Source organism: Oncorhynchus kisutch, linkage group LG6 (genome assembly GCF_002021735.2).
Source record: "Oncorhynchus kisutch isolate 150728-3 linkage group LG6, Okis_V2, whole genome shotgun sequence".
Classification (NCBI taxonomy): domain Eukaryota; kingdom Metazoa; phylum Chordata; class Actinopteri; order Salmoniformes; family Salmonidae; genus Oncorhynchus; species Oncorhynchus kisutch.
Window position 1 is genome coordinate 45,214,394 of NC_034179.2, and position 22,009 is coordinate 45,236,402.

At 44.1% G+C, this 22,009-nt stretch overlaps 1 protein-coding gene across 1 annotated transcript in view; it reads left to right on the top strand.

Moving 5' to 3' along the window:
* LOC109892895 (F-BAR and double SH3 domains protein 2) overlaps nucleotides 1-17,693 on the top strand; it is a 49,642-nt gene extending 31,949 nt beyond the window's left edge. Inside the window, exons 6-20 of the mRNA XM_031826791.1 lie at nucleotides 683-816; nucleotides 1,049-1,103; nucleotides 1,230-1,358; nucleotides 1,755-1,877; nucleotides 4,685-4,780; nucleotides 9,378-9,494; nucleotides 10,262-10,363; nucleotides 10,992-11,144; nucleotides 11,582-11,707; nucleotides 13,506-13,589; nucleotides 13,905-14,109; nucleotides 14,400-14,644; nucleotides 15,190-15,406; nucleotides 15,790-15,860; nucleotides 15,972-17,693. Coding sequence (XP_031682651.1) covers nucleotides 683-816; nucleotides 1,049-1,103; nucleotides 1,230-1,358; nucleotides 1,755-1,877; nucleotides 4,685-4,780; nucleotides 9,378-9,494; nucleotides 10,262-10,363; nucleotides 10,992-11,144; nucleotides 11,582-11,707; nucleotides 13,506-13,589; nucleotides 13,905-14,109; nucleotides 14,400-14,644; nucleotides 15,190-15,406; nucleotides 15,790-15,860; nucleotides 15,972-16,058 — 1,944 coding nt within the window. The 3' untranslated portion in view covers nucleotides 16,059-17,693. The remainder of the gene's footprint in view (nucleotides 1-682; nucleotides 817-1,048; nucleotides 1,104-1,229; nucleotides 1,359-1,754; nucleotides 1,878-4,684; nucleotides 4,781-9,377; nucleotides 9,495-10,261; nucleotides 10,364-10,991; nucleotides 11,145-11,581; nucleotides 11,708-13,505; nucleotides 13,590-13,904; nucleotides 14,110-14,399; nucleotides 14,645-15,189; nucleotides 15,407-15,789; nucleotides 15,861-15,971) is intronic.
* The last annotated feature ends 4,316 nt before the right edge of the window (nucleotides 17,694-22,009 follow it).

Consider the following 22,009-nt stretch of genomic DNA (forward strand, 5'->3'; position numbering starts at 1 on the left):
TAGAAAAATAGGAAATTACTATGCAATATTTCAGCTACTTAGTTTTTATTTGATGGCTTTATTATTGTTCATTCCTTAAAGTAATCATCTCTGCTCAGGCAGTAGCAGGCAGCCAGGCCATATAACACCTATGTGCTCCCCATACTGTACGGTCTTCGTATTTTGCCAAACTGCATATTATGCTGCAGAGCTGGCTGACAATCATTTTACTAGTTCTTCAAAGTTGATACGGCATACTTTCACGAACTGTCTCTGTCCCTCTTGTTATTGTGTACATTACTCTCTCATGTGGTCTATGCAGTCTGTGTATCTAACCTAATGTAGCAGGTGTAAAATGTATCCGTCCAAAGATCTGTATATAATGACGAGATGCTCCCGTTTACCGCCTAACAATGGGAGTTGTTGTCCCAAAGGCCGGAATGCAGGCGACAAGCTTAGGTCCAAACTAAGCCAATCGACTTCGCATTGGGCTTATTTCAGACAGATCTTGGCCAAAGTGAAACCTCTCACTTTGCCTCTTCCTCTCTGAGCCGTCTGTCTAAATGGAATTCAAGTAATTGAACCGAAATCAGTCAATTAGTTGTTTAATAACAGAAAAACCCCAGAAAAGTTGGTTAATTGCTCAGCACTATTCTCCAGTGTACTCAGCAGCTGACTGTATGCCCTCTGGTTATTTGTCCAGTGTATTGACCAGCTGATGCTGGTGCAGGCAGAGCTGCAGGACTCGGTGAAGGAGCTGGCTAAGACCAGGAAGAAGTATCAGGAGACAGAGACCATGGCCCAGGCCGTCAGGGACAAGGCCGAGCAGGACGCCAAGTACGTGCACGCACACACACAAACTAAAAAATCCTTCCCCTACGGCCTTGTGGAGATTTGACAGGATCAGATGGGTAACTAATCTGAGGGAAAGGTGGAGCTATTGCCGTAATGCTACCTATCCAATCCTCACGAATGTACAGGAGTGACAATGTAAAAGACTATAGGGAATCATTGGTCTTGTGTGACTCTGTTCACATATATGTTCCATCTCTCCCTCTGTTCTGTCCAGGTCCAAACTGAGTCTCTTCCAATCCAGGTCCAGTCTGCAGAGGGCAAGTGTAAAGGTGAGAGAATTAAATGAATCCATTTTATGTATGGCCAATTGGCCATGACTACAAACTCAAGTGCATATGGGAATGGAGAAAAAAAGTACAACTATCAAACTAAGTTACTGACGTGCATGTTTTCAGCTGAAAGCCAAGAGGAGTGAGTGTAACTCCAAAGCCACCCATGCCAGGAATGACTATCTCCTCACGCTAGCTGCGGCTAACGCTCACCAGCAGCGCTATTACGACACTGACCTGATCGAGTGCATTAAGGTGAGGCGTTGGCACACAAAGTATGTGGGCATTCCAGGTACTTTTTTTTTGCAGTTGCCTCATCTCAGGTGATTGCTGTGTCATAATTAGCATGACTGCAAAAACAGGCTACCTGGAATGCCACCACCAGTGTGCGTGTGTGTGAGATGGAGGGTTAGGGTAGCCTAGTGGTTAGAGCGTTGGACTAGTTTGCAAGTTCAAATCCCCGAGCTGACAAGGTACAAATCTGCCATTCTGCCCCTGAACAGGCAGTTAACCCACTGTTCCTAGGCCGTCATTGAAAATAAGAATTTGTTCTTAACTGACTTGCCTAGTAAAATAAAGGTAAAATAAAATATTGCTGCATTACTGATAAATTACAAGTTAAGTTATTTCCCTGTTTACTGCGCTCCTCAGGTCCTGGATGGGAGCATCTATGGGCAGGTGAAGGACTACCTGGTCTCTCTGTGCCAGATGGAGCTTGAGTCCTATCAGGCTGTTCACAACACTTTCAACATCCTCCTGGAGAACTCCAACGGGGTGAGCGCACGCAAACTAGCCCAGTAGCTGTGTGTCAAGTGTCTCGAAGGAGCGCTGATCCAGAATCAGTTTTGCCTTTTAGATGAAAAAATGTATAGGTAATGGAATTTGAACAGGGAATTTTGAGATGCTTGATACTAATGGCCCCAGGTATTATCCTTCATTGAACTAGCCTGGACCGAGATCTGTTTGTGCTGTTTTGCCAACTCCTATGGTCTAATGATATTGGCTATACAGCACAAACCAGGCTTTTATTGGAGTTTTCTATTTATTTATTTTTACTTTGGGAGAGAGTTTCTATGCAGAGAATGCTGGGAAGTCGATGTAACAGGTGGTTAGTCCAGAACCTTGTCTGAAAGCTGAAGGATTGCATTAACACCCCCGAGCTAATGCCTAGGCTTTAGCTCAGTGTGCAGGAGACCCAGGTTCAAAACCCAGATGGTCAAGTTAGCATGTATACCATTGTTTAGGTCCATATTTTTCTTTTAAAGCTAGAATTGTTCATTTAAACAATAACAAAGCATCTCCCCACCCCTGTTTTGCTATTAAGCTCAGGGATGGGGCTAGAGAGTTATGCATGCAACAACTGACCCTCCATGATATCAAATGTATAGCTTTAACCATGTTTTGAAGCTATACAAGTGTTTGTTTACGTTGTTTCCAAACAGTGGAGTGAGGCAAGCTTATATTTTGGATTCTGATGGGGTACGACCATTAAACAAAGCTCATGAGGCATTTATAAATGATATTCTTGACAAATCTATGGGTATAATATAATTTTAGTCCAAAAATGTATGTAGCAACTATGGAATCTAGCTTTAAAGATTTAGAGATTACTTATCCCAATACGCTGTTGTCTTCCTACCTATTCAGTTACCCCTCAGCGATCTTAGTCCTGGGCTCTTGGGGTCATCTTGTGTTTCTGTAACCCGACTGTAGTTTACAGTTAGTTTCCGCTCAACCCAGCATGAACCTACAGTACCAGTCAAAAGTTTGGACACCTATTCAGGGTTTTTCTTTCTTTTTAGTATTTTCTACCTTGTAGAATAACAGTGAAGACATCAAAACTGAAATAACACATATGGAATCATGTAGTAAACAAATTAAAATATATTTTAGATTCTTCAAAGTAGTCAACCTTTGCCTTGATGACAGCTCTGCACACTCTTGGCATTCTCTCAACCAGCTTCACCTGGAATGTTTTTCCAACAGTCTTGAAGGAGTTTCCACCATATGCTGAGCACTTGTTGGCTGCTTGTCCTTCACTCTGCGGTCCAACTCATCCCAAACCATCTCAATTGGGTTGAGGTTGAGTGATCAGATAGCCCTTACACAGACTGTTGGTGTGTTGGGTCATTGTCCTGTTGAAAAACAAATGATAGTCCCACTAAGCGCCAACCAGATGGGATGGTGTATCGCTGCAGAATGCTGTGGTAGCCATGCTGGTTAAGTGTTCCTTGAATTCTAAATAAATCACAGACAGTGTCACCAGCAAAGCACCCCCACACCATCACACTTCCTCCTCAATGATTTATGGTGGGAAATACACATGCAGAGATCATCTGTTCACCTACTATGCGTCTCACAAAGACATGGCGGTTGGAACCAAAAAACTCCATTTTAGTAGTGGTTTCTTTGCAGCAATTTGATCATGAAGACCTGATTCACACAGTCTCTCTGAACAGTTGATGTTGCGATGTCTGTTACTTGAAACTCTGTGAAGCATTTATTTGGGCTGCAATTTCTGAGGCTGGTAACTCTAATGAACTTATCCTCTGCAACAGAGGTGACTCTAGGTCTTCCTTTCCTATGGCGGTCCCCATGAGAGCCAGTTTCAACACAACGCTTGATGGTTTTTGCGACTGCACTTGAAGAAACCTTCAAAGTTCTTGAAATGTTCCGGATTGATAAACCTTCATGTCTTTGAAGTAATGATGGACTGTTGTTTCTCTTTGCTTATTTGAGCTGTTCTTGCCATGATTTGGACTTGGTCTTTTACCAAATAGGGCTATCTTCTGTATACCCACCTCTACCTTGTCACAACACAACTGATTGGCTCAAACGCATTAAGAAGGAAAGAAATTTCACAAATGAACTTTTAACAAGGCACACCTGTTAATTGAAATGCTTTCTAGGTGACTACCTTGTGAAGCTGGTTGAGAGAATGTCAATAGTGTGCAGAGCTGTCATCAAGGCAAAGGATGGCTACTTTGAAGAACACTGCATGATTCCATATTTGTTATGTCATTGTTTTGATGTCTTCGCTATTATTCTGCAATGTAGAAAATAGTAAAAATAATGAAAATCCCTGGAATGAGTAGGTGTGTCTGAACTATTGACTGGTACTGTGTATATGCAGGGAGGCAGCGAGCTGTAGGTGCCAGATCCCACAGAGGGGTCAGATTTCTACCGGCTGACTCATATAGTTCCTCTTTCACTGTGACGCCACAGCAGGCTGTGTGTGTGGGTGTATAGTTTTGACCTCTCTCTGGTAATCTTCCTATGACCCTTGAGGTGACCGTGAATGCTCCCCTGTGACTTTAGGTCATGCTGCGCTCTGCTCTGACCGTCAGTGGTCCTGGCTTAAATAAGAACAGTGTGGTCACTCGCCGATGACATAATAAACTGTCAAAGGAGTTTAAGGCCTCTTCTGTCATGATAATGAGTTTTATCTATTCTAATCCCTTTATGCCTCTTTCAGATTATCAGTTGCTTCTATTGTGCTGTATTATGAGGTTAACTAAATGGCTATGTGTGCGGGTCTGCATGTGTGTGTGCATCTGCGTATGTTCGTGTGTTCTCTTCAGATGATGCAGGACTTTCACCAGCAGCAGTTTGTACAGCAGAACCAAGTGTTCCACAGTACCCCAGCCATCCTCTTCCAGCCCATCAACACTGACACGGTGGGTAGTAGTGCTACGCTAATGCTACTTCTCTCATGGAACGTGTTGGCTAGTGCTACGCTACACACTAGCTATGCTAAAGCTACCCTCTTGTAGAACCACTGGTCCTTCTTCACCGCTAGGCTAGCTAACCTGCTCTACCGTACATGCTTGTGCATATGTGTAACCAAGTTGAATTTGTAGGTTCACTCCTCAACTTGAAATGCCTCTACCCATGCCATTGAATTGCTAGCTTTTCTTTGGCGTAGCTGGCTAAGGCATTGCGAGACAGGATTAGGATTTGTAAAATCCATCACAGTAGTGGACCTGTGAGGGAGGAAGCAAGCTGTTAAATGACAGTGACGTCCATTACATGCAATGCTTGTGTTTTGGTGAGTGTGTTTGTGTTGCACGCAGTTAAAAAAATAAATAATAATGTTTAAGGGGTGGATCAGCTTAATATTGCGGAAAGAATGTTCGCTTCCAATGTAATTGTCTGCATTTCCAATCCCCCATATTTTTTGGGTAAATATATATATCCATAAACACATGCATACATATATACATACACATACCTATATAGACATACTTTAAAAAAAAAAATATACCTTTATTATTATTCCCTGCAAACCCTACCGCCGATCCCCCAATTGGAGTAAACTAATAAACACTTCTGCTTTTAACTTCAATTTATACATCTTATACACAGTCTACTTTACAATAGCTCTCTTGTTTGTTCTTAGTCCTTCCTCTATTTCTGATGTCTATCCAGTTTGATTTCTATTTGTAACTATGCTATTTCACAAAAGTTCCGAACCAATATACATTTTACAGATCCCGTATGCTTTACAATGTTTATCTTGTTATTAGTCCCACCCTTCAGCTCCATTCAACCCCTCCCATCTATCTCTCAACATCTTCCATTTCGGATTTCTATTTGCCATATATTTTTCAACTGTGCTGTGATGCTTCACAAAATAATTGAACCTTCCTATTTTCATAGCTTCTACAGATTGTAAATTAAAAATAAACATTTTTGCTAAAATAATAATTATATTATTGATTGATTTGACTATGGCTTTTCAAATCACCCAGTATTGCTATCTGTAGCGTTAGTTCTAGGCAAATGTTGCAATTCTTCAGCCATTCCTGGACCTGTGACCAAAAACAAGCTACATATGTACAATACCAAAATAAATGATCTAATGACTCTGCCTCCTCACAGCAGAATCTGCAGAGCTGGGAAGATTGTATCCCCCATATATATAACATTCTATTAGTTGCAAGAATTTTGAATAGTAGTTTAAATAGAAAAATTCAAAGTTTTGAATCTGTTTTGCGTATCAATTCATTGCACGCAGGTTTGTTTGTATGGTTTATGGTGTGTATGTATATGGTGTGTTTGCGAGCCCCAGAGGAACATGTTCTCAACTGACCCAGCCTGCCAGTCAGTCTGTCTGCCCACCAGTGCACTTTTCCGCATCCTCTGCCGCCTGCAGAGGGTGTTTGTCTCCAAGACCCTCGTTGTTTTCCGTTGGTAGTGAAACAAGCGGTGGCCTGTTCCTAAAGAAAACATTTAGTGATGCAGTTGCACCCTCCACCTCCCTCAAACCTACCCCCCCCTTTCCCCTCCCTAAACAATGTGACAGAGGTATCCGTATCTGGCTCTCGCTCTCTCCCTCGCTGGCTCTCGCTCTCTCCCTCGCTGGCTCTCGCTCTCTCCCTCGCTGGCTCTCGCTCTCTCCCTCGCTGGCTCTCGCTCTCTGGCTCGCTGGCTCTCGCTCTCTGGATCGCTGGCTCTCGCTCTCTGGCTCGCTGGCTCTCGCTCTCTGGCTCGCTGGCTCTCGCTCTCTCCCTCGCTGGCTCTCGCTCTCTCCCTCGCTGGCTCTCGCTCTCTCCCTCGCTGGCTCTCGCTCTCTCCCTCGCTGGCTCTCGCTCGCTCTCTCCCTCGCTGGCTCTCGCTCGCTCTCTCCCTCGCTGGCTCTCGCTCTCTCCCTCGCTGGCTCTCCCTCGCTGGCTCTCGCTCTCTCCCTCGCTGGCTCTCGCTCTCTCCCTCGCTGGCTCTCGCTCTCTCCCTCGCTCTCTCCCTCGCTGACTCTCGCTCTCTTTCTCCCTCGCGGGCTCTCGCTCTCTCTCTCCCTCGCGGGCTCTCGCTCTCTCTCTCCCTCGCTGGCTCTCGCTCTCTCTCTCTCCCTCGCGGGCTCTCGCTCTCTCTCTCCCTCGCGGGCTCTCGCTCTCTCTCTCTCTCCCTCGCGGGCTCTCGCGCTCTCTCTCTCCCTCGCTGGCTCTCGCTCTCTCTCTCTCCCTCGCTGGCTCTCGCTCTCTCTCTCTCCCTCGCTGGCTCTCGCTCTCTCTCTCTCCCTCGCTGGCTCTCGCTCTCTCTCTCTCCCTCGCTGGCTCTCGCTCTCTCTCTCTCCCTCGCTGGCTCTCGCTCTCTCTCTCTCCCTCGCTGGCTCTCGCTCTCTCTCTCTCCCTCGCTGGCTCTCGCTCTCTCTCTCTCTCCCTCGCTGGCTCTCGCTCTCTCTCTCTCTCTCCCTCGCTGGCTCTCGCTCTCTCTCTCTCTCTCCCTCGCTGGCTCTCGCTCTCTCTCTCGCTGGCTCTCGCTCTCGCTGGCTCTCGCTCTCTCTCTCGCTGGCTCTCGCTCTCTCTCTCTCTCTCGCTGGCTCTCGCTCTCTCTCTCTCTCTCGCTGGCTCTCGCTCTCTCTCTCGCTGGCTCTCGCTCTCTCTCTCGCTGGCTCTCGCTCTCTCTCTCGCTGGCTCTCGCTCTCTCTCTCGCTCCCTGGCTCTGGCTCTCGCTCTCCCTCGCTGGCTCTCGCTCTCCCTCGCTGGCTCTCGCTCTCTCGCTCCCTCACTGGCTTTCTGTTCTTTTTTGCTCTGGCTCATTCTTTCTCGCACGGTATCACTTTCTCAATTCAAAGGGGCTTTACTGACATGTAATTGAAATGGGTTTTATTGACATGTAATTCAAAACATAAAAATGTAAAGAAACAAAAACTAGAAATGAACAGTAAACAGCAATCACTAACTCAGAGGTTGCTGCCTACACTGAGACCCAATCACTGGTCACTTTAATAAATGGATCACTAGTCACTTTAAACAATGCCACTTTAAAAATGTTTACAATTCTTACATTACTCATATGTTTGTACTGTATTTTATACCATTTATGGCACCTTGCCTATGCCACTCGGCAATCGCTCATCCAGATATTTATATGTACATATTCTCATTCACCCCTTTAGATTTGTGTGTATTAGGTAGTTGTTGGGGAATTGTTAGATATTACTGCACTGTCGGAACTAGAAGCACAAGCATTTCGCTATACTCGCACTAACATCTGCTAACTATTTGTGTGACCAATAAAATTTGATTTAAATATTGCATACACAAAGGTTTCTGAAAGATAAAGGCATTTCTAATGTTATCAGCTGTGTACAGTGATTTAACAATGTGCAAATATTTGAAATACAAATGGTAGGGGTGTCTGTTTTAGAATAGATAAAAGCGCATATTATTGTGACCGAAGAGCTCTCTCGCGGAATGTACTCATAATTATACATTTAGCCATTTGGACTGTGTTTATTATTTTGTCAGGGCTTAGATTAATCAGCTGTGTGCGCATGAATCATGCCAGGGGTCTTCATCAGTCATAGGAGTTGACCTATACACCTCCTGAGGAGAGGTGAGACCAAACTTTGTGGTCCTGTTGCGTGTGTCCATTAGATGGCCAGTGATCTCTGTCCATTACCGAGTGCAATGGAAAATGTTTAAAATCATTTTGTATTAGGAAACAAAAAGTAGCGTTTGATTATTAGACAAGTCCAGGGACGTCCCTCCCCGTTTCAGTACGTTTTCTTCTGTTTGGTGGATAATGAACACTTAGTGTTACAGAACGTTCTGATATAGGTCTATCATGTAGAACGAATATGATTGTAGGTCATGTAGACTAGAGAACCGTGTCAGCTCTATTCCTTTATATTTTGCAGTGTTCAGAACATATCCCATTATACATCAGAGAGGCCTGGACTGAGACTTCAGGCCTTGTAGATGAGTTGTGGAGAGAAATAAGAACAAGATTATTCCATTTTTAAATCTGGAATTTATGTTTTTCTGATCGCCTTCTAATCCTATATTATTGGAATCAACCTACCCCTGAGCAAATATCAGACATTTCACATTGTACTGATTTACATCCCTGATTTAGAGACCTTGCCTCTCATCCCATTGGGATGTGGATTGGCTGTGTTCCTCTTGTGAGGTCATCCATAGAGGAAGTGCTTTCCTCTAGGTTGTTTTCCTTTCGACACAAACACACACTGTTTCGTCTGCCTCAATAGTGGAATGTTTTTTACTATGCCGCCTTGAGTTCATTCCTCAAAAATCTAATTTCATAATATTTGCCAACATTCACCCTCAAACAAATATCAGCTCCAATATCCAACCATAAATATTTAGGTGAATATGTCTGTTTTATATGTACCATATATTATATATGTCTTTTTGACTTATTTTAATAGATGCACGGACAGATACGGATGCTGAATATGTTTAGCTGAATATTATCAATTATTATTCAACTCTCTCTCTTCCTCCCCGATACATCATCCCTGGTCACTAGGTGGGGCAGTTGCAGAAGGAGAGTGGCACAGTGGAGGAGCACAGTCTGGATAAGGAGGCACGGAAGTGGGCGACCCGAGTGGCACGAGAACACAAGAGCATCATCCACAGTCAGAGGGTGAGAGAGAGGGAGGAAAAGAGAAAGGGATGGAAATTTTAAAGAGCGAGAGCGAGGGATCGCCTATTCACAACGTGTCTCAGAGTAGGAGTGCTGATCTAGGAAAAGTTTTCTGCCTTTTAGATAAGATTACATCGACTCATAGACTTTATGAATACGGGCTCAGATTTGTTCAACTTCAGTACACTTCCAACTGACTCAACACGGAGATATCATTAACCCAATATAAAATACTAATAATTAATCTGTTTTATGGTGCTTGCACTGTGTCAGAGGGAAGGGATAACGTTTAGGAAACATTCGAACCATCGCCCTACTGGCCTGATGGTTTGTTGTTCAAATTTGGTGATAAGATAACGGATGTAGGTAGTTCTTGGCCAAACTCTGACAAGTGTTTTCCAGTAAACCAGGATGTAACATGGCCCTTTAACAACCCCGTGACTTGAAATTATATTAAATGAGTCATGCTTTATCTGTGAGAGTTTTACAATTTCTTCTATTCACTGTAATGTTGTCTACCATTTATTACTTGATTATTTCAGCGTTTCTCATTTTCATTACTCTATTGTTTTAGCATTTCCTGCTTTTGATTGTGATTTGGTTCCTTCTTTTCATTGTGCGGTGGTGTAGTTTCTTTTAAGATTTGTCATAGGTTTTGTCTGTAATGGAAACCTATTCCCTACTGTACTATGCAGGGAATAGGGCGCCATATCAGACACAGCCATTAAGATTGGTTTGTTCTCTACCTATTACCTGTGACCTTTCAGGCCCTGGAGGACTATGGGACCCAACAGGGGCTTTCGGAGCAGAACCGCAGCGAGCTAGAGCTCAAGATGGAGGAGGCCAGGGAGAACCTGCGGAGAGCAGAGGTAAACTTGTGCGTGTGTGTAGTGAAGTTTAGTAGGATTGTTGTGATTTTATTTTTTATTTATTTAACTAGGCAACAAGTCCGTTAAGAACAAATTCTTATTTTCAATGACGGCCTACACCGGACAACGCTGGGCCAATTGTGTGCCGCCCTACGGGACTCCCAATCACGGCAAGTTGTGATATAGCCTGGATTCGAACCAGGGTCTTGCCTCTAGCACTGAGATGCAGTGCCTTAGACCGCTGCGCCACTCAAGAGCAATGAGGTAGCCTTGCCTGTGGCTTAAAATCTGTCACCCTTGGCCCAAGAAGGAGACGTTGGTTTCCTGAGCAGGAGACCATGGTTATGATTCCACCAGTGCTCACGTGTGTGTGTGATCCCTTACTGAGGTTTGTTTATCAGTGGGCCAGCAGGTTGTCTCACCTTAGTCTTTCTTGCCTCTGATGTCCCCTGTTGGTGGATAAGGCAGAATACATCCAACATAGTTCTAAGGGAGCTTTTTATTATAGCATTAGTCATTACTAGGGTTGCAAAATCCCAGTTCGTAGATTCTTGGAATTAGGAGGGAATAAGCATGAAATTCATAATATGACAAAATAAGCATGAAATTCATATGTCACTAACTCCAGACCGTGAAGCTGAAGGCAGATGCTCGTCTGGCTCTACTGAGAGAGGCAGGTATCACAGTGGAGACGTGGCTGAAGAGCGCCATGAACCAGGTGATGGAGGAGCTGGAGAACGAGCGGTGGGCCAACCTAAATGCCCATGATCTTTCACTCTCCGTGAGTCACAAAACACACATTATGTATTCAAATACGAGACAAAATTTCATACACACAAACGCATCTCGATTTGTCATTTTGTCCCCTTTATACCTGCCTATTGGAATTTGCCGGTCTCAGGTAAATCCCATAAGGGAGCTGAGGTGCGTCTTTAAGACACTGTTTCTCAACCTTAAAGTGCTAGCTTAGACTGTGCTGTGTTTGTGTTTTGAGATTGACTAGCCTTGTGAAACCAAGCTAACAGCATGTGAGCTTGCGAGATCAGGATGATTTAACAAGGCTACAAATTTTGCAGTCACTGATCACTGATCTACAAACCACCTTCTCACTATGTCACTTCTCAAACTCATTCCACGGAGGGCCGAGTGACTGCAGGTTTTCTGCGGCTTCCCTTGCTCAAAGGGATCCTCTACAACTTGCTGTGTGTGTGTTTTTAGGGTACAGGTGACCTAGAGAGGGAGGAGGATGAAGATAGTGGAGAGGTGTTGGACGACAGCAGCTCCAGCCCCTCCAGTACCCTCAGGAACTACCCCCTCACCTGCAAAGTGCTCTACTCATACAAGGTACCCACACACACACAGAGTGCTTTCCTATTATCTTTAAGCTGGCAATTAACTCAGCACCTTGGATGCGGTGCAGTATGGTACCGTACCTCGTACCATATACAGTGGGGAGAACAAGTATTTGATACACTGCCGATTTTGCAGGTTTTCCTACTTACAAAGCATGTAGAGGTCTGTAATTTTTTATCATAGGTACACTTCAACTGTGAGAGACGGAATCTAAAACAAAAATCCAGAAAATCACATTGTATGATTTTTAAGTAATTAATTTGCATTTTATTGCATGACATAAGTATTTGATCACCTACCAACCAGTAAGAATTCTGGCTCTCACAGACTTGTTAGTTTTTCTTTAAGAAGCCCTCCTGTTCTCCACTCATTACTTGTATTAACTGCACCTGTTTGAACTTGTTACCTGTATAAAAGACACCTGTACACACACTCAATCAAACAGACTCCAACCTCTCCACAATGGCCAAGACCAGAGAGCTGTGTAAGGACATCAGGGGTAAAATTGTAGACCTGCACAAGGCGAGGATGGGCTACAGGACAATAGGCAAGCAGTTTGGTGAGAAGGCAACAACTGTTGGCACAATTATTAGAAAATGGAAGAAGTTCAAGATGACGTTCAATCACCCTCTGTCTGGAGCTCCATGCAAGATCTCACCTCGTGGGGCATCAATGATCATGAGGAAGGTGAGAGATCAGCCCAGAACTACACGGCAGGACCTGGTCAATGACCTGAAGAGAGCTGGGACCACAGTCTCAAAGAAAACCATTAGTAACACACTACGCCGTCATGGATTAAAATCCTGCAGCGCACGCAAGGTCCGCCTGCTCAAGCCGGCGCATGTCCAGGCCCATCTGAGGTTTGCCAATGACCATCTGGATGATCCAGAGGAGGAATGGGAGAAGGTCATGTGGTCAGATGAGACAAAAATAGAGCTTTTTGGTCTAAACTCCACTCGCCGTGTTTGGAGGAAGAAGAAGGATAAGTACAACCCCAAGAACACCATCCCAACCGTGAAGCATGGAGGTGGAAACATCATTCTTTGGGAATGCTTTTCTGCAAAGGGGACAGGACGACTGCACCGTATTGAGGGGAGGATGGATGGGGCCATGTATCGCGAGATCTTGGATCTTAGTAAGAGCATTGAAGATGGGTCGTGGCTGCGTCTTCCAGCATGACAACGACCCGAAACACACAGCCAGGGAAACTAAGGAGTGGCTCCGTAAGAAGCATCTCAAGGTCCTGGAGTGGCCTAGCCAGTCTCCAGACCTGAACCCAATAGAACATCTTTGGAGGGAGCTGAAAGTCCATACTGCCCAGCGACAGCCCCGAAACCTGAAGGATCTGGAGAAGGTCTGTATGGAGGAGTGGGCTAAAATCCCTGCTGCAGTGTGTGCAAACCTGGTCAAGAACTACAGGAAACGTATGATCTCTGTAATTACAAATAAAGGTTTCTGTACCAAATATTAAGTTCTGCTTTTCTGATGTATCAAATACTTATGTCATGCAATAAAATGCAAATTAATTACTTAAAAATCATACAATGTGATTTTCTGGATTTTTGTTTTAGATTCCGTCTCTCACCGTTGAAGTGTACCTATGATAAAAATTACAGACCTCTACATGCTTTGTAAGTAGGGAAACCTGCCAAATCGGCTGTGTATCAAATACTTGTTCTTCCCACTGTAGGTCCTGTGAGCAGCACGCAGCTCCAACCTATAATATATTAACGGAATTGACTGGGGCAGTCTTGCAGTAATGAAACATGACCTCTCTCTTCTCTCCCAGGCGTCTCAGCCAGACGAGCTGACCATCGAGGAACAGGAGGTACTGGAGGTTATCGATGATGGGGACATGGAGGACTGGGTCAAGGTACAGAGCGCTTTTCAAGAGTGACGCTACCTCCGTTTGTGTTTTAACTAGAATAAAGCAAGAGGTACTCTGAAGTCATATCATACTCCTACTGTACACATCAGGGGTTGTGTCCAGTGGGGGGAGAACTTTTTTGAAATAGGGAGGTACTACTTCAACTTGTTCAATAAGAACTTTGTTTTGTTTTCCATTACAAAACATGTTGCTGCAGTGTGCCCTACTATCACTGACGATAACCCTGTGTGTGTGTGTGTGTGTGTGTGTGTGTGTGTGTGTGTGTGTGTGTGTGTGTGTGTGTGCCAACATTGTCTCCAGGCCAGGAACCAGACAGGCCAGGTGGGCTATGTCCCGGAAAAGTACCTGCAGCTGCCCTCGTCCAACAGCCTAATGAGCATGCTCCAGTCTCTGGCCGCCCTGGATGCTCGCTCCCACTCCTCCAGTAACTCTACCGAGCCCGAGCTGGCCGAGTCAGAGCTACACACGCCGGGCACACCTATCGCCAACGGAGATTCCAGTGGTGGTGAGAGAGAGTGAATTTGGCCGAAACGTTTGGAGCAGCATGACTCAACGTTCTCTCACGGGCGAATCCTGACCTTCACTTAAGTCCGATTTTCACATAGTCATGCATTGATGTCAGTGGGAGATGAAAGGAAATTGGATTTAAGTCAAAGTTAGGATTCGCCCCACATTGAATAAACAATGTCATTGAGATGTTGTGACCATTTCTTTTTAAAATTTCTTTCCCCTCTATCTCCTTCCCTCTTCCACCTCCCCTTTTCACCTTTGCTCTCTCCCCGTCGCCACCCTCAGTGTGCTTCGCCAAGGCCCTGTACGACTACGCGGGCCAGACAGGTGAAGAGCTCTCGTTCCCTGAGGGTGCCATCATCCGTGTGCTGAGCCGCGAGACCTACGAGGATGACGGTTTCTGGGAGGGCGAGTTCAATGGCACCGTGGGTGTCTTCCCTGCTGTGCTTGTGGAGGACCTTCTGGCAGCGGGTAGTGCCGGTGGAGACAGCGAGAATGGCGACGTCTTAGAGGCCAGCAGCAATCCGCAGGTACACACATGTATGCAATCACCATAGGAGCTGTTTACCATACAGATGGATAGAGGACTAGTGCCCAAAAGCCCGTTTTAGCATGGGCAGCACCATTGAGGATTTTCACCATTTTGTTGAACTAGTCAACTGGGTGGGACTTCCTATGGGTTAACCTGGATGGAATTATATGATCCTTCCTTATCAGGAGCCAACCTTTGCTTTATAGCTGTTCAAACAACACACTACAGGTGGCAGTATGCATTCTTTCAGTTTGTTTACCAACTCATAGAAGTAGTAGAAGACAATGTACCACTACAAAATGGAGATGGCCTCAACGGCGCTGCCCATGCTATCACAGACGCCATAATGGGACAGATACAATGTTGTGTCCTCTATCTATCTATTTACACACATGAATCCATGAGTGAATGAATGGAGAAAAAAGGTTCTCACGGCTCACATTCTCATCCATACAGTATACGTCATAAAGATACTCTATAACAGTATCAATATATCAATATATTACTGTTTTATTTCATTCTGTGGTGTGCGCTGTCTTCCAGGCATCCCCCGCTCCTCTTTCCGAGTGCTCTCCACAGAGTCCCTTCCTTCTGGGCCCGTTCCATAGCAGCCCCTGTCAGAGCAGCCCCCTCCTGACCCCCACTCTGCCCTCGCCCCAGTCCAGCCCCTCCAGTGCCAGCGCCTCCCCCATACCCCGCCCCCCCTCCATCAACGGCCACCATAGGCCACCGCCCGCACCACTCAAAGGCCACTTGCAAAGTAAGAACCACTCCTCAAAGGCTGACTATTTATTATTTTGCACTTCAAATGTTATTGCAATGCATATCATTCATTGCCTGGTCCCAGATCTGTTTTGTGCTGTATTATAGTCCATGGCATGACAACAAGCATAGGAGTTGGTAAGACGGCACAACCAGATCTGGGACTAGGCTGTGTTATTTATCATAATAAATGCACACAAAATAGACCATGTAAAAAAGTAGGGACGTGGACAAGTAATAAACAACAGCATGGATTTTAAGAGTCCTCATTCTGAGATTTGACACATCTGGGTTGTTTTCATTAAGGCACAATGTCACTACCCTGTGATTTATATGCCAAGATGTGGTGATGATGACTCTGTCTGCCCCCCTCACCTTCAGGTCCTGCCCAGAACTCCACCCAGCCCCCCAGGTACCCAACAGATGGTGGTGCGGGGGGCACCATTCGACCTGTAAGTCACACTGTATGGATACTGACCCTTGTCCGGTTTGAAAAGACTCGTTGTTGAGGTTCCACTTGGCGCTCAAAGGAATAACCTAGCTTGTTTGTATGTTATGGACAGGTCCGCGCTGCACCGCCGCCCCCCAAGCCGCAGCAGCCTCGTGGCCAGGTGAAGAAGAGGGAGGAAGTGGAGATCACGCTGGTGTAACACCGCCGCCGAGATCAGACCTGGTGGATCCAGGTCCCTGACCCCCCCCCCCCCCCAGGGAGAGACAACAGGCTCCAGAGACCCTGAACCAACTAGGGGTTATCCCCACTCCCCACCGGAGAGGCTCCATGAGGTAGCCCGAAATTTGGTTTGTCTCCCTCCACACAGTCCAAAGCCAGTAGGGCTGAAACGTTGTGCGGTGCGGAGAACCCAAATAATTGTGCAATTGCCTTGTTGTTCGAGCAAGATATCGCCATTGGATTACTATTCAACAAAGTGTTACTAATTTTGTGAGAGGATTGTACATCTGTCACAATGTTTTTTTTAAAACACAGCTAAATTCCAAACCAGATCTCTGTTTGGTTCTTGGTAGATTGTGTTAATGTTGTCTCCGCACATTTCAGGGAAATTGACAACACGGTAAAAGCGGGTATCACTCCTGTACCTGAAATACGTCTTTAAAAAGTGTTTCCAACATTTCATAAACAAGGGAAAAGTGGCAATTTTGGAGGGGTGTAATTGTTTAAGATAGGAATAGCCCCATTGAGGGCAAAATCTGGGTCACACTGTGAAACTAGAACAAAACTGCCCCTGACATGTAAATTTACTACTCTTCTAAATGTATTTCTACAACTTCCTTGTGTTAAAACTTGGGACATTTCAAGATTGCCAGGGGCAGTCTATAGTGTATGTATGAGTAAATGTAGACTATTTTTTTGTTACTTTTTGTTGTAAAAACAAGGATCTAACTATGTTGTCATCAATACTAATCTAGGCGTAAACTAGCCAATAATGGTTGCTGGTGAGAATAGTTTTTTCAGTCAGGAATGCAGACTGGGTCGCAGTTCAAGACGGAAAGCATCGCAAGGTGATTTGCAGTTGTGCGGTGCGTTCCTGGGTCAGACCATGAGTCAGACGTGCCTTAAAGTTCCCGGAAGAGAAACTCCATAGTTCCTAATTCCCTACAGGAAGTGTGAACTGACTGAAATACTGAAGCACTTTTTTGATATTCTGTTAATGCTCTTTTCAGTATTGCTGCTTGGTCTCTCTCGTGGTTGCTGCATTGTTTGTCTACTTTAATTTGTTTTGCTCCATCTATATCGGTATGAGTATTGTTCTCCTTGTGAAATGCATTTGATTTATGTCGCCAAAAAATATATATTTGTTTACGTTGGGAGGTATGATTGATTTTATTTGATGTATGCTTTTTAATTGTATCATTTAAATATTAATAGATTACAGAGCTTTGAGATGGATAGCTGTGCAGCAATTTTACATTAAGGATTAAAACATACGGAAACGTATAAATTGTTGATCATAGGAAATCAGGAATCTGTCAGCCACGTTGCTGTGTTCTCGTTGATCTCCTTGAGATTTGAATGTCAAACTTATTTTGAAGTTTACCCTGTTATATTGAAAAAATACATGTGGTTGTGAAATACTTTGACACAACCATGAAGTCGTTTTTTGTCATTATGTTCCTGATTTATTTTCAGTATCTTCAGAGATACGGTAGAAACAAACGGCCCACTCTGATGTAGCTTCTGCAGCAATAGCAGAAAATCTAAATTATTTAATTGGATATTAAGATTTTTTTTGGTTAAAATAAATATGGAATAAAATTGGCTGAAATCACATTTTGTTCTGTTTTATTCAACATTTCACAAAATAATCGTGGGTTTCCACTAGATGCCACAGACACGAAGTCAACATTGGCTATAAACTTTCACTCAACGTCAACAAAACAAAGGAGATGATTGTGGACTTCAGGAAACAACAGAGCGAGCACCCCGCTATCCACATCTATGGGACAGCGGTGGAGAAGGTGGTAAGGTAAGTTCCATCAGCGTACAAATTGAAATGGTCCATCCACACAGACAGTGTGGGGAAGAAGGCGCAACCTCAGGAGGCTGAAGAAATGTGGCTTGTCTCTTAAAACCCTCAAACTTTTATAGATGAAACAATCGAGAGCATCCTGTCGGGCTGTATCACCGCCTGGTACGGCAACTGCACCGCCCACAACCACAGGGCTCTCCAGAGGGTGGTGCGATCTGCACAACGCATCACCGGGGGCAAACTACCTGCCCCCCAGGACACCTACAGCACCCGATGTCACAGGAAAGACAAAAAGATCATCAAGGACAACCAGCCGAGCCACTGCCTGTTCACCCCGCTATCATCCAGAAGGCGAGGTCAGTACAGGTGCATCAAAGCTGGGACTGAGAGATTGAAAAACAGCTTCTATCTCAAGGTCATCAGACTGCTAAATAAGCATTCACTAGCACAGAGGCTGCTGCCAACATACAGACGTAAATCATTGGCCACTTTAATAAATAGAACACTAGTCACTTATAATGTCACTAATGTTTACATATGTATACTGTATTCTATATTATCTACTGTATCTTAGTCTATGTCGCTCTGACATTGCTCGTCCATGTATTTATATATTCTTAATTACATTCCTTTACTTAGATTTAGGTATTTGTTGTGAAATTGTTAGATATTACTTGTTAGATATTGCTGCACTGTCGGGAACTAGAAGCACAAGCATTTCGCTACACCCGCAATAGCATCTGCTAAACACGTATGTGATCATAAACTAAAAATCAAATTGTTTTAATGAATATTTTAAGGTTAGATATTAAACTTATTAATAAGATAAATTGTAGAAATAGTTGTGGTTTGTGACTTTGTGGCTGTGGTAACTAGTGACAACCAAAATTGTGACAGACTGGTTTGGTCTGTGTATCTACCATTCATTGGTTAATTGATTCAAAAGACGACGTGAAAAAAAAGAAAACGTCCCGTTTCTGAATTTGAAAAACGAAATTCGGAAATAGACTTGTTTTCTCCTTTATTGGGTCAAAACATGGAATAACAAAACAAATAACACTTTATTCCGATTTTCGTTTTGTTCATACCCGGAAGTACTCACTCCCTTATAGAATATTCAAGTTGTTTGGGGGGGGTTTACAGCACAAATTATTTATTGTGTGACAGGAAGATAAAAATGATAATGTTAGCTAAAATGCAGAACTTATCATGAAGATAGCTTGCCAATAGAACAATCTCTACATCGGCACAAAGTTGGTTTGCAGTAGCTGGCTAGCTAGCCCAACATGATCACTGGCTATAGTGATGCTAACTAGTAGTTCAAGTAGAAGTTAGTTAGCCCCTCAACATGCTACAAGATTAAGCTGCCAGGCCAGAGCTACCTGCTGAAGAAAGGTGAGATTTCTCCATTTCTTTCTGTAGCTAATTTAGCTAGACCTTCTGGCTGTGCTTAGTAACTGCTGTTCATTATTACTCAGTAATATCTGTCACTTTGCATCGCTAACTTTGCTATTGCTTACACATGCAACAATATCCAGTGAAGCTATATATCAACTTTTATTAGCCAAATACAACAGCTGTAGACCTTACAGTGAAATGCTTACTTACAAGCCCCTAACCAACAATGCAGTTATAAAAACATGAATAATAAATAAAAGTAACAAGTAGTGAAAGAGCAGCAGTAAAATAACAGTAGGGAGACTATATACAGGGTACCGGTACAGAGCCAATGTGCGGAGGCACCAGCCAGTCGAGGTAATATGTAAATGTAGGTAGAGTTATTAAAGTGGCTATGCATAGATAATAACAGGGTAGCAGTTGGTGTGTGTGTCCTGAATGTTACAGCAGGAGAAGGGCACAGTATGGCATCTGAGCAGATAATCATGAACTTCATGTAGTTACATCAGCCGATACAGTAAGTTCAAATGTGCCTTTTTATTGCTATGGGTATACTTCAAACATCCTACCTGCTCACTACAATTGGCCTACTTCTTGGAATGTATACCCCTTGTCTGGGGGGGGAGGGGAGCTGATGATTAATGATACATGGCCAGTCTGATATTACTTGATTACTGACTCTTCCCTCCTCTCTCTCTCTCCCAACCAACAGGACCATTCACACAGTTCAGTCACTCAGCCTTATCCATTGGACATGATATTCTCATGGTCCTGCACTACCGTCTCCTACAACACCCTGGTGCGAAGCAATAAGCCTGGCCCCATGGCTGTAAATCAGCATATCTCTCTGATAAATGTTAACAGGAACATCTACATAAGTATTCAGATACTTAACTCAGTACTGTGTTGATGTACCTTTGGCAGCGATTACATCCTCGCTACAAGCTTGGCACACCTGTATTTGAGAAGTTTCTCCCATTCTTCTTTGCAGATCCTCTCAAGCTCTGTCATGTTAGATGAGGAGCGTTTCTGCACAGCTATTTTCAGGTCTCTCCAGAGATGTTCAATCAGGTTCAAGTCCGGGCTCTGGCTGGGCCACTCAAGGACATTCAGAGACTTGTCCCGAAGCCACTCCTGCGTTGTCTTGGCTGTGTGCTTGGGGTCGTTGTCCTGTTGGAAGGTGAACCTTCAGCCCAGTCTGAGGTCCTGAGCGCTCTGGAGCAGGTTTATATCAAGGATCTCTATACTTTGCTCCATTCATCTTTCTCTCGATCCTGACTAGTCTCCCAGTCCCTGCCGCTGAAAAACATCCCCACAGCATGATGCTGCCACCACCATGCTTCACCGTATGGATAGTGCCAGGTTTCCTCCAGACATTGTGTGATGCTTGGCATTTAGGCCAAATAGTTCAATCTTGGTTTCATCAGACCAGATAATCTTGTTTCTCATGGTCTGTCTTTCGGTGCTTTTTGGCAAACTCCAAGCGGGCTGTCGTGTTTTTACTGAGGAGTGGCTTCCGTCTGGCCACAAAGGCCTGATTAGTGGAGTGCTGCAGAGATGATTGTCCTTCTGGAAGGTTCTTCCATCTCCACAGAGGAACTCTGGAGCTCTGTCAGATTGACCATTGTGTTCTCGGTCACCTCCCTGACCAAGGCCCTGCTCCCAGGATTGCTCAGTTTGTCAGGACGGCCAGCTCTGGGAAGAGTCTTGGTGGTTCCAAACTTCTTCCATTTAAGATTGATGGAGGCCACTGTGTTCTTGGGGACATTCAATGCTGCAGAAATGTTTTGGTATCCTTCCCCGGATCTGTGCCTCGACACAATCCTGTCTCGGTGCTCTACGGACAATTCCTTCCACTTCATGGCTTGGTTTTTGCTTTTCCAAGTCATGTCCAATCAATTGAATTGACTCCAATCAAGTTGTAGAAACATCTCAAGGATGATCAATGGAAACAGGATGCACCTGAGCTCAATTTCAAGTCTCATAGCAAAGGGTCTGAATAGTTATGTAAATAAGGTATCTTTTTTTTGAGAGCAAAAGAGATTTGGAACATTTTCAACATGTGTTTTCTCTTTGTCATTATGGGGTATTGTGTGTAGATTGATGAGTAATGTTTTAATTGAATCAATTTTAGAATAAGGCTGTAACATAAAATGTGGAATAAGTCAGGGGATCTGAATACTTTCCTACTGCACTGTATAGATGACTCTTAGACAGACAGTTTCAAATTGTTTGCCTGTGAATGCTTGTCCACATCAAGTTATTTACGTGTTAACTTTGTTCTAATACTGAGTCCCTCTCATAGAATTTGCATGATCCCTTAACTGCCACATGCACTTTCTCTCTACAGGATACATTAGGGGAGTTGCTTTGCTGTTGGCACCCCCTAATTCTAAATTTTGCTCACTCTTGTTCAACTGCTATTTGATTAAATTACTTTAATTCAATGTTTAAATTTGCTTCAAGTGGGTTTTTTACGTAACATTGACAGATGGCACTTGTATGGAGGGATGTGGGGGGAGAGTGGATAGATGGCTGTAGATGGGTTTGGTTGAAGAAACTCCCTTTCCCCTTCTCTTGATGAGTAATAAAAGTAAATGTAATTGCAGCATATTACCTGTGATCCAAAATCAAATAAAATGTTAGCTTTTAGCTTATACAATATAAGACTAAATTAGATGTATCTATTCACTACTGACCAAACGCGTTCACCAACC